This window comes from Mauremys mutica, chromosome 13 (assembly GCF_020497125.1).
Source record: "Mauremys mutica isolate MM-2020 ecotype Southern chromosome 13, ASM2049712v1, whole genome shotgun sequence".
NCBI classification, from domain to species: Eukaryota; Metazoa; Chordata; order Testudines; family Geoemydidae; genus Mauremys; species Mauremys mutica.
In genome coordinates, this window is record NC_059084.1 from 42,450,655 (window position 1) to 42,469,558 (window position 18,904).

An 18,904-nucleotide genomic window follows, 5' to 3' on the forward strand; every position below is an offset into this window, starting at 1 on the left:
GACAGATGGACAGGTGCATACGTAGACAGATTCTGATCTTATGCACACTGGTGTAATCTTATACTAATTCATTTGACATCAGTGAAGCTAGTCCACATTTCATGATTTCATACACAGATTACACCCTATTCTCTCAAAGAGACAAATTTGTCATCAGTTGATTATATCTACAAAGAAACTCGGAATGAAATCACAGTCAAGCTTCAGTGATAGACATTTTAACTCTTGGTGAATAACCGCCACACAATCAGTTTCTTCAATGCAGCTTTGATTTCCTTGTTCCTCATGCTGTAGATGATCGGATTCATCACTGGAGGCACCAGGGAATAGAGAACACCCACCACAAGGTCCAGACCTGATGCTGAGCTGGAGGTGGGTTTCAGATAGGCAAAGATGACAGTGAAAATCAACAAAGAGACCACAGTGAGGTGAGGAAGGCAGGTGGAGAAGGCTTTATGCCGGCCCTGCTCAGAGGGGATTCTCAGCACAGTTTTGAAGATCTGAACATAAGACACAATTATAAAAACAAAGCAGTTTAACGCTAAAAACACACCTAAGGCAATACCCCAAACTTCACTGAGGTACGAATCAGAACAGGTGAGCTTGAGTAGTTGGGGGATTTCACAAAAGAACTGGTTGATGTCATCAGACTGACAGAAGGGTAACCTGAAGGTGTTGCCAGTGTGCAGGGCAGAGTAGACAATACCAGTAATCCAGGCACTGGCTGCCATCTGGACACAAGCTCTCCTGTTCATCACTCTCTCATAGTGCAGTGCTTGGCAGATGGCGACATATCGGTCGTATGCCATGATGGTGAGTAAGGCAAGATCAGTTGCAGCGAAGAGGAGAAAGAGAAAGACTTGGATGACACATCCAGGATAAGAAATCACCCTGGTGTTCATGAGGGAGTTGGCCATGGACTTGGGAATGGTAACGGAGATGGAGCCAAAATCTAGGATGGACAGATTCACCAGGAAGAAGTACATGGGGGTTTGAAGATGGGGGTTAAGAGCTACGGCTGTGATGATGAGAAGATTCCCCATCAGGGCTGTCAGGTAAATCAGCAGGAACACCACAAAGTGCAAAATCTGCAGCTCCTGAACATCAGAGAATCCCAGGAGAAGGAACTCGGTCAGGGTGGTTTGGTTGGACATTTTCTTTCTCAATTCATTGTGTGATGGCTGCAGAGGGAAGGACAAAGACAGTGGGGAATTACAGTGAGAGAGGGAGTGGCCCTGATTTCCCGCAGTAATATGATGTGAGTGTCAACAATGCACAGCACTACTCATGGCTATTCCTACCCCCGTTGAAATCTACATGTCCAATGTGGTGTATTCAGACATTTTCAGTTTAAATTATTTCAAAGGAACACCGGATTTTAAACTGAAACATGTTCCAAGGAAGTCTCTGCTATTCTTGAAAAACAACCTATGTACTGGAAAAATCAAAACTTTTTTTTTTAATTCAGTGACAATGTTTCAGTTTTAAGCAGTTTACCTGAAATTGTCTGGTTCTCAAGGAACAAAAAGAAAAAAAAGTTTTGGTTTTCACAATTTCTATGAAAAGTCAACTGTTGCCTCCTGGTTGAAGGGGGAGCTCTGAGGAGCTCTAAATGTTTGATTAAATTTTATTAAATGTTTTGACGAATTCCAATTGTAACTCATAGTTCTATTATGAAATTTGCCTGTTATATTAATGCTCAATTATATTTAATTGCAAATAGCAAACTTACTGTGTTATCTCTGTGGAATATTCTCCAATCGGTGATGCATTTGACACTCCATTACGAGGATTCTTCAATCATTGCCTGTTTGTGTACCTGTCGATAATGCCCCCATAACTGATTTATCCAGCTGCTGTTTCTCTGACCCTTCACCATACTTCCTGTGATGCTGGATCTTTCCCAGAAGACATGGACACCCAGGGCTGGCTCTAGGTTTTTTGCTGCCCCAAGCAAAAAAAATTTTTGGCTGCCCCAACACCCCCCTGCTGCCCCAGCCCTGGGCTCTCCCCCCCACCCAAAAACCCTGCCGCCCCAGCGCTGGGCTTCCCCCTTTCCCCTTACCAGTGCTCTCCCCACACACCCCTGCTGCCCCAGGTCTGGGCTCTTCCCCCCGTCCACCTGCACCCTCCTTCTGCTGCAGCCCTGGGTCACTGGTAACTCGCTCCCAGGGTGGGTCATTCAGCAGGAATTTTGGATGTGCACAGAACACAGACAGGATTGGGTCCCATATCATTACAGAGCTGCAGTAAAGTGCAACAATTTTCAGCTTGTGTGATTGGAGGATATCTGGATGCATATTATAAGACTGTCCTCCATAAATGAGGAAAAGTTGAGGTGCCTTTATTATCCTTTTGTTCCACTCTTTCTTTCTATGGGGAATTTGCCAATGCAATATCACTGTCTTCCTTTTAAACAAACAAACAAACAAACAAACAAAAGGCAATGGCTGTAGAAAATAGCAATTCAAGTCCTAATAACCACTGGGAAGCATATCTTGCTCAATTTTATCCTACTTTTTCTACAGCAAGTTACAGTGGATCAGTGTATTTGATTTGGGAGATATGAAGTAACAGCTGCCCAAACTGAGCTTGAGCACTCCTGAATTCTGAGGTGTTCAAATCTGGAAGGCAGGTGCTGGGTGTGTGTGTGTGGGGGGGTGTTGTGGGCTCCACGGGGGAGCACGGCAGCATGTGTGCAGCAGCATGTCTGGTGCTGCGCGGAGCCAGACGCGCTGGTCTGAGTGGCACGGTAAGGGGGCTGGGGGGTTGGAGAAGGGGTAGGGGTTTCTGTGGAGGCAGTTAAGGGACGGGGGGGTTGGATGGGGTGGAGGTTCGGGGGGGCAGTCAGGGGACAGGCAGTGGTTGGATAGGCATGGGAGTCCCAGGGGCAGGGGGTGAGGTCCTAGGAGGGTGGGGCGGGGTCTCAGGAGGGGACAGTTGCGGACAAGGAGAAGGAGCGGCGCTTAGATAGGAGGTTGGGTTCCAAGGGGCAGTTAGGGGCAGGGGTCCCGGGAGGAGGCAATTAGGGGACAGGGAGTTGGGGGGAGTTGGATAGGTTGGGGTTTCTGTGGGGGGCAGTCGGAGGGAGTGGATGGTGGCAGGGTGGGGCTTCCCTCCCCTTGGAGTGTCCTGTTTTTTGAATGTTAAAATATGGTATCCCTACCATTCACAGCACACTGCCCCATGAGGTCCCCCTCCTTCCTTTCCAGTTGGTAGTGGCCAAGAGAATGCTGGGAAATGTAGTTCTTTGCCTGCTCCAGGGCTGGCTCTATAGGAAGGGAGCTAATCAAGGAACTACAGCTCTCAGGGCCCACTGTGTTGGTTCTGAGCTTTCTTGCCGCCCCTGCAAATGGGCTGCCGCAAGCAAGTGCTTGCTTTGCTGGTGCCTAGAGCCGCCCCTGAGGACCCCAGAAGACAGGGACCCACTCCACAGATGAGACCCACTCCACAGATGGGAGCTCTCTGCTCCCCTCCTCCCCTCCTCAGACAGGCTTGGCTGAGAGGTGAAGCCTCTCCAAGCTGTAAAACAAATCACAGCTTCTGCAGTCTTCAAACATGGGCACAACTCAGTATGTGGTTGCTGGGTGCTGAACTCCCATTGAAGTCTCTAGGAGTTTCATGTCAAACATGATCACAGCTCAGTATGTGCTTGTTCGGCACCTAAAGCACTGAACCCAGACTCCAGGATTGTGAGCCCAGCTCTGATCTAATCTCAGGAGGAAACCATCCTGACATCCTGCCCTAGTCGACCCTCACCCCACAGAAGGAGAACAGCACCTGCCCTGGTTATCACACGATTGCAGCATGCCTGGAAGGACCCTTGGCTAAAGAAAAGGCAGGGCTGATGCCCCACACGAGTCCCAAGGAGATTGAAGAATAGAATATATATTTGTAACACAGACATGTCACCCACAATAGTTCAGAGTGCAGAGGCATCAGCTCCCCAGCCATCCTGGAATAGCCTGTTCCTTCATTATTACCACATAATCAGCTCTGAAAGCAGAGATGTTTTTCCCCTTATAGTGCATCAGGAGCTCTTGGGATGCAGCCATCAGAGGAACCCACAGCTCAGGCTGATTTGGCTTTTTGATGTTGGTCACAAAGAAGCAGCCCGAGGCAAACACTAAAAGCTCAGTTCAACATCTTCAACCCATGTAAATTGATACAATTTCGAATAGTTTGGGCTCTTTAATCCAAGTGGAGATGTGGCCTTTTGATTTCAATGGAGCTTCTGTGATTTACATTGGCTGGGGATCTGGCTCTAAGACGATCATGGATGTATGTCTGTTTTCACCAGCTGGGGAAACTGGCTTCATTAACTCTGCTGGTGATACTGCAGGTCTACACCAGCTGGGGATCGGGCCCATAAATAGTTTCAGATCCTGCGAATCTGATATGAGGAAACCAAAGTTCCAAACGCGTATGCACTTTCTTTGGTCTTTGACGCAGGGGATTAATTGTAAGGATGGCACTTTTAATAGTTACAGAGTGGTTAATTCCTACTGGGGACAGAACTGTGTAGGAATTCAGTGTTGCAGAGATCTTCTCTATCTCATTTTCAGCTTATCTGAAAATCTGGCTCAGGATGTGGCTTGATAAAATAGACTATGAAGGATGGACAAAGCACACTCAAACCCACGAATTCTAGCCAAGATGATCCCCCTCTTAGTCAGAGAGCAGGCTGAAAACTTGGTTGTGGAGGTAATGTGCTAAAAAACAACGGTGCCTGATTTCCAAGGAAATATGACATGGACTCCCAAAGCTTCCCATATGACAGCTCAGCTGGAAGGATTCCACTGCAACACCCCACAGACAGCCTGCTGCCTGCTTCCAAAACTGATTTGTGGCACCAGATCCCAGCTGCATTTCCATCTCTCTGTGATGAGGGGCTAATAGCATTGCTCAGCTAATTCTCTTTTGTGTCATTTGCCACTGTGACCTTCTGTCTGTGCTGTGTGAGTCAGTGGCCATCAGGAGATGTGATTTCTATTCCCAGTTCTGCCACTGACCTGCTGTGTGACATTGGGCTGGTCACTTTTTCTGCCTAAGCCTCTGTTTCCCCTCCATCCCTTTCTCTGCTCTGTCTACTTTGGGTTTAAAATCTCTGGGGCATTGGCTGTGTCTTACTATGTGGGTGTGCTGTCTGTTTAGCAGGCATCAGTGTGGGACAGAGATATGGTGATAGAGCAGGAGAGCTGGGGTCTAGTCCCGCTGCCCTCCTCTATATCCTTGGGTAGAGACAGGCTTTGGCTGGGGGCTTCAGCTGTCTGTGCCTAAGTCTAAAGGTGCCTGCATGTGTAACGCATATTCTGTGGGTATCAACTTTGCTCTTTACTTAGTGTTACCATCCTGCAAGTAACTGTTTGAAACAGCAATTAAACAGGATTCCAATAGAGTGAATGGCTTTGTAATTGTGGTGTGATTGGAGAATATAAATGTTATCATCCTGCTTTAATTATAGATTTGCAATCCGGGCTAAATTTTCAATCTGTTTCCAATCTGTTTGTTTTCAATCTAAGTTTCAAATCCGTTTAAAGGAACGTTTCCAAAGGAAAACTAGATTTCCAATAAAAAATGATTTCCAGGGAAGTCTTTGCTATCGATAAAAACAACATATGTATTGGCATAATCAAAGCTTTTTAAAAAAAAAAAATAGTGATATTTTTTCCCCAGATTTCAGAACTTTTTAACAGCAATTGATTGGTTCTCGATGCACAAAACCAAAAATGTTTTGGTTTCCACAATTTCTATAAAAAATGATTTTTTCTGCTAAGAAAAAATGAGCTCTAGATGTTTTATTAAATGATTGTAAAAGTTTTAGAGTTTCAGTGTAATTCATAGTTCTATTATTACATTTCCTCCAGTATATTAAACCCCAAACATATTAACTGAAATAGCAAACTTACAGTGCTGGTCTTTGTGGAATGTTTCCCAGCCTGAGAAGCATTTGACAGTCCACTGCCAGGATTCTCAGTCATTGTCCGTCTCTATATCGCTCAATAGTGCCCCCACCACTGTGTTATCCAGCAGCTATTTCCCTGCCCCATCACCATATTCCCTAAGAGGCTGGGTCTCTGCGGTTCCCGACAGACAGGGACCCACACTACAAATGACCACTCTCTGCTCTCCTCCTTTGCCAGGATTGCTTGAGAGGTGAAGGACTAAATAGGATGGGGGATTGAAAGCCCCTCCCAGGTCTAGAGCTGATCCTGGGTTGTGTGGGATTCAGATATGATCACAGCCCAGGACGTAACTGTCCTGGGGTTAAATAGCTGAATCTGGTCTCCATGGCTTAAGCCCAGCTCTGATCTCACCTCGGGAAGAAACCACCATGATAACCAGCCCTAACCAAACCTAACACCCCAGAGGAGGAAATGACCCACCCTGAATCTCATATGATGGCATCATCCCTGGAAGGACTCTTGGCCAGAAACAAGGCAGGGCTGAATGACAAGTGGCATCCCAAGGAGACTGAAGAATAAAATATGTATTTGAAGCACAGACATGTGACCTACACTAGCTCAGAGCCCAGTGGCACCAGAGCCCCAGCTGGCCTGGAATAGCCTGTTCCTTCATTAACACCAAATAAACAGCTCCTGGAGAGCAGAGATGTTTTTCTCCTGCATTTCATCAGCAACTGGTGGGATGCAGCCACCACAGGAAGCCACAGCTGAGGCTGCCCTGGCTGTTTGATGTTGATTACTAAGAAGCAGCCAGAGGCAAACACTAAAAGCTCCTAGCTAAGGCCTAAACTGTTATTAATTGATACAGTTCCATTGAGTTCTGAGTAGTTAGGGCTGTTTATGCCAAGTGGAGATGTGACCCTTTGATTTCCACAGAGCTACTTTGATTTACACTAGCTGGGGATGAGATGCCGATGGACTACGTAGTTTTCACCAGCTGGCGAATTAGGCCTCCTTAACTCCAGTGGAGCTACTGGGGATTTACACCAGCTGGTGATCTGGCCCATTCTTCAGTTTCAAATACATATTCTTTGCCTGTGAATCTGAAGAGGAGACTAAAGTTCCTAACCAATCTGCATGTTCTTAACTCTTTGCCCCATGGGATTAATTTTAAGAATGGAACTTTTAATGGCTAAGGAGCATTTCTTTCCCACTGCGGAGAGAACTTTGGTGGAATTCAGTGTTGCTTTGATTTTCTGTATCTGACTTTTAAATTTCTTTATGGATGAATGGACCCATGTTCTTTCTTTCTTTCTTTCTTTCTTTCTTTCTTTCTTTCTTTCTTTCTTTCTTAACAATTATATGGTTTCTTTCTGCAGACATCACTAAAATAAAAGACTCAGGCTGAAGATGCAATGCTATATGACATCTTAAAAAAGTTTATTTCACACTGATTGTAGATATGACAGATAGATTCTGAACAATGATGAGTAGGGTCAGATCCTCATCTGGTATTAATCAATTGTAGCTCCATTGGCGTTAAGGAGTCAAATCCACAGACCATCCCCACACAATGATGACTTGCATCCGACGAAGTGGGTATTCACCCATGAAAGCTCATGCTGCAAAACATCTGTTAGTTTATAAGGTGCCACAGGATCCTTTGCTGTTTTAAATAACTTAAAAAAACCTGGCCCTAATTCCTAAAATGCACAGAACATCTCAGTAACTGAGGATCCAGTTGCCAATTAAAGTCCTGCTTTATTTGCACAATTGTCCCATGTCAAACAAATTGTCCCATGTCAAACAAATGCTGGCAAATAAGTACAGCCAGGTGGAGGCAGAACAGGTCGGGGGAGAGCCAGGGCCAAGAATGTGCTGGATTGATCAGCATCAGCCCTATCCTCTCAGCAGATGAGGAAGGATGATCGTGTCCTTAGGATAGCAGCCTGCCACTACAGAGATGCAGTTTCATTCCCTGCGCTGTCACACACGCCCTGTCCAACATTACAAGAGTCACTTACAGCACATTTTTAAAGGTGTTTGGGCTTCTTAAGGCAGCTGAGCACTTCTGAAAATCCCACTGGGCAATTGTCTATATTTTTGGGGTGTGAGCACCTTTAGAAGCCTGGCCCTTATCCTCTCTGTGCCTCAATTTCCCTTCCCAATGGGAATAATGCTGCTTCCTTACCTCACTGGACTGTATTAAAATAATTACTTTAAATATCTTGAGATTCTCATGTACTACAGCCGTGGGGCTGCTAGAAATACTTTAAATACATGATTACAAATATGAAGGCTGAGATATTCCTGGCTCTCTAAGGGACTGAGATGCCAAATTCCCAGTAAAATGAATGGGGGTGGGAGGTTCACCTCCTAGAGCTGGCTTTGAAAACCTCAGCCAAAGTGACTGTGGGTCACTTGTTTCTGTCCATTTAAAGCCATTTGTGGCTATGCAAAGCACATTGCTAATATTCCCAGACTGGATCCCAGTGTCTGAGAATGTTTTCATCAATATTTTAAAATGTATGATTAAAAAGTTTTAATGAAACTGCTGTTAGGTTCCTCGGCCAGCTCTAAAGCTAAATATCATCTGCTAAAACCAGATCTGAATGACCACATTGTTTTCTGAACTCTTCAGTCTAAAAGATAACGGTATATCATTCCCCTCTATTTGACATTGGTGAGGCCTCATCTGGAGAACTGTGCCCAGTTTTCGGCCCCAAACTACAAAAAGGATGTGGAAAAATTGGAAAGAGTCCAGCAGAGGGCAACAAAAATGAGATGGGGACTGGGGCACATGACTTAGAATGAGAGGCTGAGGGAACTGGGATTTTTTAGTCTGCAGAAGAGAAGAATGAAGGGGGATTTGATAGCTGCTTTCAACTCCCTGAAACGGGCTTCCAAAGAGGCTGGCTCTAGACTGTTCTCAGTGGTAGCAGATGACAGAACAAGGAGTAATGGTTTCAAGCTGTAGTGGGGGAGGTTTAGGTTGGATATTAGGAAAAACTTTTTCACTAGGAGGGCGGTGAAACACTGCAATGGGTTACCTAGGGAGGTGGTGGAATCTCCTTTCTTAGAGGTTTTTAAGATCAGGCAGAACATTTGGGTCAGACACCCATTGAATGAGATGGTTTTGCACTGGTACAGGAGGTCATTTAGCATCTTGGGGGCAGGGTCAGGCTTGACAAACCCATAGCTGAGATGATTTATTTGGGGATTGGTCCTACTTTGAGCAGCTGTTGGACTAGATGACCTCCTGAGGTCCCTTCCAACCCTGATATTCTACTATCACTTTGACAGGGTTTTCCGAGTGTGCTATAGGTTTGATTTCCACAATGACCAAGGTCATTCAAAATCTCAGACAAAAAGGGAAATTTTCCTGCTGCAAGTGCTGGAGGAACCAACTGGGGGCAGAGCTCTTCTTGACCTGCTGCTCACAAACCGGGAAGAATTAGTAGGGGAAGCAAAAGTGGATGGGAACCTGGGAGGCAGTGACCATGATATGGTCGAGTCAGGATCCTGACTCAAAAAGAAAGGAAAGGAGCAGAATACGGACCCTGGACTTCAGAAAAGCAGACTTTGACTCCCTCAGGGAACTTATGGGCAGGATCCTCTTGGAGAATAACATGAGGGGGAAAGGAGTCCAGGAGAGCTGGCTGTATTTTAAAGAATCCTTATTGAGGTTACAGGAACAAACCATCCCGATGTGTAGAAAGAATAGTAAATATGGCAGGCAACCAGCTTGGCTTAACAGTGAGATCCTTGCTGATCTTCAACACAAAAAGGAAGCTTACAAGAAGTGGAAGCTTGGACAAATGACCAAGGAGAAGAATAAACATATTGCTCAAGCATGCAGGAGTGAAATCAAGAAGGCCAAATCACACTTTGAGTTGCAGCTAGCAAGGGATGTTCAGAGTAACAAGAAGGTTTTCTTCAGGTATGTTAGGAGCAAGAAGAAGGTCAGGGAAAGTGTGAGCCCCTTACTGAATGCGGGAGGCAACCTAGTGAGAGAGGATATGGAAAAAGTTTATGTACTCAATGCTTTTTTGGCCTATGTCTTCGCAAACTAGGTCAGCTCCCAGACTATTCCACTGGGCAGCACAGTATCGAGAGGAGGTGACCATCCCTCTGCGGAGAAAGAAGAGGTTCTGGACCATTTTGAAAAGCTGCACGATCACATGGAGCCAGATGTGCTGCATCCAACGGTGCTAAAGAAGTTGGTGGATGTGATTGTACAACCATTGGCCATTATATTTGAAAAATCATGGCAATTGGGGGAGGTCTCAAATGACTGGAAAAAGGCTAATGTAGTGCCCATGTTTAAAAAAGGGAAGAAGGAGGATCCGGGGAACTACAGGCTAGTCAGCCTCACCTCAGTCGCTGGAAAAATCATGGAGCAGGTCCTCAAATAATCAATTCTGAAGCACTTAGAGGCGAGGAAAGTGATCAGGAACAGTCAGCATGGACTCACCAAGGGCAAGTCATGCCTGACTAACCTAATTGCCTTCTATGAGGAGATAGTAATTAAGGAAATCATCTGCAAACACTTGGAAGGTGGTAAGGTGATAGGGAATAGCTTGCATTTATTTGTAAAGAACATATCATGTCAAACAAATCTGAGAGTTTCTTTGATAGGATAACAAGTCTTGTGGATAAGGGAAAAGTGGTGGATGTGGTATACCTAGACTTTAATAAGGCATTTGATACGGTCTTGCATTATATTCTTATCGATAATCTAGACAAATACAATTTAGATGGGGCTACCATGAGGTGGGTGCATAACTGGCTGTATAACCGTACTCAGAGAGTAGTTATTAATGGTTCCCAATCCTGCTGGAAAGGTATAACAAGTGGGGTTCCGCAGGGGTCTGTCTTGGGACCGTCTCTGTTCAATATCTTCATCAACGACTTAGATGTTGGCATAGAAAGTATGCTTATTAAGTTTGCAGATGATACCAAACTGGGAGGGACTGCAACTGCTTTGGAGGACAGGGTCATAATTCAAAATGATCTGGACAAATTGGAGAAATGGTCTGAGGTAAACAGCATGAAGTTTAATAAAGACAAATGCAAAGTGCTCCACTTCGGAAGGAAAAATCAGTTTCACACATACAGAATGGGAAGAGACTGTCTAGGAAGGAGTACGGCAGAAAGGGATCTAGGGGTTATAGTGGACCACAAGCTAAATATGAGTCAACAGTGTGATGCTGTTGCAAAAAAAGCAAACGTGATTCTGGGATACATTAACAGGTGTGTTGTGAGCAAGACACAAGAAGTCATTCTTCCGGTCTACTCTGCGCTCTTTAGGCCTCAACTGGAGTATTTTGTCCAGTTCTGGGCACTGCATTTCAAGAAAGATGTGGAGAAATTGGAGAGGTCCAGAGAAGAGCAACAAGAATGATTAAATGTCTTGAGAAAATGACCTACGAAGGAAGGCTGAAAGAATTGGGTTTGTTTAGTTTGTAAAAGAGAAGACTGGGAGGGGACATGATAGCAGTTTTCAGGTATCTAAAAGGGTGTCATCAGGAGGAGGGAGAAAACCTGTTCACTTTAGAACAAGAAGTAATGGGCTTAAACTGCAGCAAGCGAGATTCAGGTTGGACATTAGGAAAAAGTTCCTAACTGTCAGGGTGGTTAAACACTGGCATAAATTGCCTAGAGAATTTGTGGAATCTCCATCTCTGGAGATATTTAAGAGTAGGTGAGATAAATGTCTATCAGGGATGGTCTAGACAGTATTTGGTCCTGCCATGAGGGCAGGGGACTGGACTCGATGACCTCTCGAGGTCCCTTCCAGTCCTAGAGTCTATGAATCTATGAATTTATAACTGGGTCTGTGGATGAAGGGAAAACAGTGGATGTCTTATTCCTTGACTTTAGCAAAGCTTTTGATACGGTCTCCCACAGTATTCTTGCCAGCAAGTTAAAGAGGTATGGACTGGATGAATGGACTATAAGGTGGATAGAAAGCTGGCTAGATCATCAGGCTCAATGGGTAGTGATCAATGGCTCCTTGTCTAATTGGCAGCCCTGGATACGCCTGCATTTTGTCTTCAGCTGGCTAAAGAGAGAGCCTCCCCACCGCCCAGGATATGTGGAAGCAACTGGAACAAAAGGCAGTGACTGCAAGGAGTGTGACTGATTCCAGGACCCAGGCTAAAAGTTAGTCTATAAAAGGGAGCATTCTGGGACTGCTGAGGCTCATATCTGCATTCAGTTTGATTAGACAAAGATTTGCACATTTTATTTTATTTTGTTCTGTGACTTACTTTGTTCTGTCTGTTACTACAGGGAACCACTTAAATCCTACTTTCTGTATTTAATAAAATCAGAGTATGTATTAATACCTGGGGGAGGCAGGGGTAGAAGTAGTCTTGGCACATCGGGTGGCAGCTCCCAAGGGGGTTTCTGCAATCCAACCCATCACAACTATGATTTAGACCAACTGAGTAGATTTGTTTTTAAGAAAATTCATTGTATCCAATCAGGCAAAGAAACAGAGCATGTTATAATGTATTAATTTAAAATGGCTCAAAGCTCCCAGCCAGTGCATGTAATGAAGTTCTTGTAAAAGAGTAGTGGAGTAAGAAATATTCAAAGAAATAACAACAATTAATGAATAGTCACAGGAAAATCATAAGTTGGACATTAACAGTCATAGAAAGAAAAAGAGGCACGATAAATTGCCATTGATTTTTCATGATCAATCTATATATCTATCTACATGATCTTATTTTATCTATTGTATATGTAATGCACACAACCATGCACAAACATGGTTTAATAAATATTAATTAATAATAATAACAGCAGCCAGCTTTGGAGATCTAGACACATTTGGATACTTGTTTGGATGAGAGACGAATGGCTCCATACAAAGCTACATGTTAAAGTGAATGGCTATATCCCAATTCTTAGCTCAACCTCTTCTCCCGACTCTGGTCTCTTGCTTCAAACCCTCTGGTCTAAGCTTTGTGCCTATCCCTGTCATAGGCTGGAATCATGTGATTCCCCATCTCTCAATCTGGGTCCCAATCGTGATTTCCCAAACTCTTTTTGGTGCCTGCAGTTCTTCCCACAGGAGCAGTGACCAGTAGTAAGTTGAGTGACTAAACGTCTTCCCCAGGCAAGGTATGATGTATTTACCACAATAGGAACAAAGCATAGCATAAGAGAAAATATGAGCACTTCCAGATGGATCACTGCAGTAGTTTGGTGGAATCAAAATTTGGTCTTATTATTTAGACTTAGTTTGTCTTTAGGAAACATTTTAATACCTTTCTCTTTCAGATACCTTTCCACCATAGGAAGAACAATACAGTATTTATTTATTTTAATAAATCTAAATAAATAGCAATAATACATACAGACATATAAGGCTCTAGGTGCCCTAATACATCATAAATGACACAATAAAATCCCATCAGCATTAAAATCATCACTTGAACAGACACCTGCAGAAACTTTTTTTCAATTCTTCATCAATGGGGAGAGCAAAACTTCAAGCCTCTCAGAAAACCCCATCAAGGTGATTCTGACATTGACACCTTGAATAGATGACAAAACAAATGGATACCACCATTTAGTCAGACATACTCCATCCTCCAAAGCTCCTCTCTCCCCTGAAAAAGCCACCTGGAACAAAGAAACAAGTCAACGAATGAATCAACAAAATCAAACAAAATGAAAAAGAAACAAGCAAACATTCAAGCCAAAACTCTCATATCCCATCTTATAGGTGACAATAGCCCTATAAATCCCTATGACAGATAGATAGGTGCATATGTAGATAGACTCTGATTTTATGTACACTGGTGGAATCTTATACTAACTCATTTGACTTCAGTGAAGCTAGTCCAGATTTCATGATTTCATCAACAGATTCCACCCTATGTTCTCAAAGAGACAATTTTGTCATCAGTTGATTATATCTACAAAGAAACTCAGAATGAAATCACAGTCAAGTTGAAGGGATGGACATTTTAATTCTTGGGGAATAACCTCCACACAATCAGTTTCTTCAATGCAGCTTTCATTTCCTTGTTCCTCATGCTGTAGATGATGGGATTCATCACTGGAGGCACCAGGGAATAGAGAACACCCACCACAAGGTCGAGACCTGAAGCTGAGCTGGAGGTGGGTTTCAGGTAGGCAAAGATGACAGTGAAAAGCAACAAAGAGACCACAGTGAGGTGAGGAAGGCAGGTGGAGAAGGCTTTATGCCGGCCCTGCTCAGAAGGGATTCTCCGCACAGTTTTGAAGATCTGAACATAAGACACAATTATAAAAACAAAGCAGTTGAAACTTAAAAAGAAACTAAAGGCAATAGCCCCAATTTCACTGAGGTACGAGTCAGAGCAGGCGAGCTTGAGCAGCTGGGGGATTTCACAGAAGAACTGGTTGATGACATTGGACTGGCAGAAGGGTAACCTGAAGGTGTTTCCAGTGTGCAGGGCAGAGTTTACAATGCAAGTAATCCAGGCACTGGCTGCCATTTGGACACAAGCTCTGCTGTTCATCACTCTCTCATAGTGCAGCGGTTGGCAGATGGCGACATATCGGTCGTATGCCATGATGGTGAGTAAGGCAAGATCAGTTGCAGCGAAGAGGAGAAAGAAAAAGACTTGGGTGACACATCCAGAATAAGAAATCACCCTGGTATTCATGAGGGAGTTGGCCATGGATTTGGGGATAGTAACGGAGATGGAGCCAAAGTCTAGGACAGACAGATTCACCAGGAAGAAGAACATGGGGGTTTGAAGATGGGGGTTGAGGGCTACGGCTGTGATGATGAGAAAATTCCCAATCAGGGCTGCCAGGTAAATCAGCAGGAACACCACAAAGTGCAAAATCTGCAGCTCCCGAACATCAGAGAATCCCAGGAGAAGGAACTCGGTCAGGGTGGTTTGGTTGGACATTTTCTTTCTCAGTTCATTGTGTGATGGCTGCGGAAGGAAGGACAAAAACAGTGGGGGAATTACAGTGACAGAAGGAGTGGCCCTGATTTCCCGCAACAATATGATGTGAGTGTCAACAATGCACAGCATTCATCACTGCTATTAACTAAGAGTGGTGAGTTATCACATGAATGTAAATTGGCACAGCTCCCTTAAAGTCAATGGAGCTTCAACAGTTTGCACCCTCTGAAGATCTGGCTCATGATGTAGTTTAATAAAATGCTGTGTGAAGGATTGAGCAAAGTACAATCCGAATGCAACAATTCTAGCCAGGATGGATCCCCTATTGCTACGTAGAGCAGGCTCTGGATTTGGGCAAGAAACTAAAATGCTAAAATGCCAACACTGCCTGATATCCTCTTTTCCTGGAAATAGGAGATGGACTTGGCATCGTGTATGAGTCAGTGGCCCACAGGAGACTTGGGTTCTGTTCTGGGCTCTGCCACTGACCTGATCTGTGACAATGGGCCAGTCATTTCCCCTCCCTGTGCCTCTGTTTCTCCTCCATCCATTTCTCTGCCTTGTCTTCTTGGACTGTGAGTTCTGTGGGGGATGAGCTGTGTCTTATTATATGTATGTTCATTGCCTCCATTTATAACATTAGTGTTTAGCGGGCAGCACTGTGGGGCAGCGGATATGGCGCTAGAGCAGAATATCTGAGTTCTCATCCCATTGACATGCTCCATGTCCTTGGGCAGGGATAAGAAAGACAGGCTTTGACTGGGGACTTCAATTCACTGTTATCTGTCTAAGGCACTAGTATGTTTAATACCGATGATGTTTGCTGCTTACTCAGTTTTACCATTCAACAAGTGTCCCTTTGAAACAGAAATAAACACAGTTGCAATAGAGTGACTGGGTTCAAATTGTACAATTATTGGACTATGTCAGTGTTCCTACCCCCCTTGAAATCTACATGTTCAATCTGGTTAATTCAGACATTTTCAGTTTAAATTATTTCAAAGAAAAACTGGATTTTAAACTGAGACGTGCTCCAAGGAAGTCTCTGCTATTCTTGAAAAACAACCTATCTATTGGAAAAATCCAAACATTTTTTTTTTATTCAGTGACAATGTTTCGGTTTTAAGCAGTTTACCTGACATTGTCTGGTTCTCAATTAACAAAAAGAAAAAAAGTTTTGGTTTTCACAATTTCTATGAAAAGTCAGCTATTGTTTCGTGGGTGGGGTGGCTTTGGCTGGGGGCTTTAGCTGTCTCTGCCTAAGTCTAAAGTTGTCTACATGTATAATGCATATTCTGTGGGTATCAATTTTGCTCTTTACTTAGTTTTACCATCCTACAAGTAACTGTATGAAACAGCAATTAAACACGATTCCAATAGCGTAAATGGGTTTGTAATAGTGGTGTTATTGGAGAATATAAATGTTAGCATCCTGGCTTAATTATAGATTTCCAATCTGGGCTAAATTTTCAATCTCTTTTCAATCTGTTTGTTTTCAATCTAAGATTCCAATCTCTTTAAATTATTCCAAAGGAAAACTAGATTTTCAATTGAAAACATTTTTCTGCAAAGTTTTTGCTATCCCTAAAAAACAACATATGTATTGGCAAAATAAAAACTTTTAATTTTTCAAAAAATTCAATGATTTTTTTCCAGATTTCAGCTGTTTTTAAGAGCAAATGTTTCGTTCTTGATGCACAAAACTAAAAAATGTTTTGGTTTCCACAATTTCTATAAAAAAAATTTCTGTTAAGAAAAAATAAGCTCCAGATGTTTTATTAAATGATTGTAAAAGACTTACAGTTTCAATGTAATTCATATTTCTATCATTACAATTCATCCAGTATATTAAACCCCAAACATATTAACTGAAATAGCAAACTTACAGTCTTGGTCTTTGTGGAATGTTTCCTAGCCTGAGAAGCATTTGATAGTCCACTGCCAGGACTCTCAGTCATTGTCTGTCTCTAAATCTCTCCATAATGCCCCCACCACTGTGTTATCCAGCAGCTGTTTCCCTGCCCCGTCACCATATTCCCTCAGAGGCTGGGTCTCTGCGGTTCCCGACAGACAGGGACCCACTCCACAGACGACCACTCCCTTCTCCCCTCCTGGGGGAGGCTTGGTTGAGAGGTGAAGGACTAAACAGGATGGGGGATTGAAAGCCCCTCCCAACTCTAGAGCGGATCCTGGATTGTGTGGGATTCAGGTATGATCACAGCCCAGGATGTAATTGCCCTGGGGTTAAATAGCTGAATCTGGTCTCTAGGGCTGTAAGCCCAGCTCTAATCTCACCTTGGGATGAAACCACCCTGATAACCAGCCCTAACCAAACCTAATCCCCAGAGGAGGAAATGGCCCACCCTGAATCTCATATGATGGCAGCATCCCTGGAAGGACTCTTGGCCAGAAAGAAGGCAGGGCTGAATGACAAGTAGCATCCCACGGAGACTGCAGAATAAAATATGTATCTGAAGAACAGACATGTGACCTACAATAGCTCAGAGCCCAGTGGCACCAGAGCCCCAGCTTGTCTGGAATAGCCTGTTCTTTCATTAATGCCATCATTTTCTTGGAAAGTTCTTGCAAAGCAGAGACGTTTTTCTCTGCATTTCATCAGCAGCTCTTCGGATGCATCCACCACAGGAACCCTCAGCTCAGACTGCCCTGGCTGTTTGATGTTGGTCACTAAGAAGCAGCCAGAGGCAAACAATAAAAGCTCCCAGCTATGTCCTAAACTGGTGTAAATTGACACAGTTCCACCTAGTTCTGAGTAGTTAGGGCTGTTTATGCCAAGTGGAGATGTGACACTTTGATTTCCACAAAGCTACTTTAATTTACACTAGCTGGGGATGAGATGCTGATGGACTATGTAGTTTTCATCAGCTGGGGAATTAGGCCTCATTAACTCTCCTGGAGCTACTGGGGATTTACGATCTGGCCTATTCGTCAAATACATATTCTTTACCTGTGAATCTGAAGAAGAGACTAAAGTTCCTAACTAGTCTGCACGTTCTTAACTCTTTGCCCCCATGGGATTAATTTCAAGAATGGAACTTTTAATGGTTAAGGAGCATTTCTTTCCCACTGGGGAGAGAACTATGGAGGAATTCAGTGTTGCTTTGATTTTCTGTATCTGATTTTCAGTTCTATTTGGATGAATGGACTCACTTTCTTTCTTTCTTTCTTTCTTTCTTTCTTTCTCAGCAATTATATGGTTTCTTTCTGCAGACATCACTAAAATAAAAGACTTATTAGGCTGAAGGTGCAATGCTACATGCAGGGCTGGCACCAGGCACCAGCTGAGCAAGCTGGTGCTTGGGGTGGCATATTCTATGGGGCGGTGTTCCGCCCAATCCTAGGGCGGCACGGCTGTTTTTTGGTTTGCTGCTCCGGCCCTGTAGGGGGCGGCAGTGCAGAGGAGGGGAGCGCCCTGCAGAAAACTAGGCAGGGCAGCCCCTGTTCTTCCCTCTCCGCCCACTGGAGCGGCGCGGAGCCCTCCCAGCAGGCGGCGCAGTGGTTGGGACCACGGGACAAGTGCCCCGCTGAAGGCCTGGCCGCCTGCCTGCTCTCTCTCCCCCAGCTCCCTCTCCTTCCTCCCCGCTAGACTGCGTGCGCACTCTGCAGCTCATCTGCAGCACAGGGAGTCCCCCTGTACCCTGGCTCCGGCTGCCCGGCAGGGGTTTTTTTTTTGTTTTTTTTCCCCCGGCTTAGCCGCTCCGACCGCGCCATTTTTTTTTCTTTTCCCTGCTTTGCCTCTGCGGCCGTGCTGCAGGTTCCCCTCTACCCCCGCTTTGCTGCTCCGGCCGCGCCACAGGTTTTTTTGTTTTGTTTTGTTTTCTTTCCCTGCTTTGCCACTCTGGCTGTGCTGCAGGTCCCTCCCCCCACCCCCAGTGCTCCAGCCGCGCTGCAGATTTTTTTGTTTGGTTGTTCTTTTTCCCCCTCCTGCTTTGCCACTCCGGCCGCGCCACAGGTTTTTTTGTTTTGTTTTCTTTGCCGCTCCGGCTGCTCTGCAGGTGTCCCCCCGACTTTGCTGCTCTGGCTGCGCCACAGGTTTTTTAATTTTGTTTTGTTTTT

The 18,904-nt window shown here is 44.4% G+C and overlaps 2 protein-coding genes across 2 annotated transcripts; both read right to left on the minus strand.

Moving 5' to 3' along the window:
* Positions 1-218: 218 nt before the first annotated feature.
* Positions 219-1,166, minus strand: LOC123347234 (olfactory receptor 14C36-like). The gene has a single exon (XM_044984627.1). It carries the CDS (start codon positions 1,152-1,154, stop codon positions 219-221), a length of 936 nt encoding a protein of 311 aa, XP_044840562.1. The 5' UTR covers positions 1,155-1,166.
* Positions 1,167-13,891: 12,725 nt separating this feature from the next.
* On the minus strand, positions 13,892-14,827 carry LOC123348887 (olfactory receptor 14I1-like). The gene has a single exon (XM_044986574.1). It carries the CDS (start codon positions 14,825-14,827, stop codon positions 13,892-13,894), a length of 936 nt encoding a protein of 311 aa, XP_044842509.1.
* Between the last annotated feature and the right edge of the window lie 4,077 nt (positions 14,828-18,904).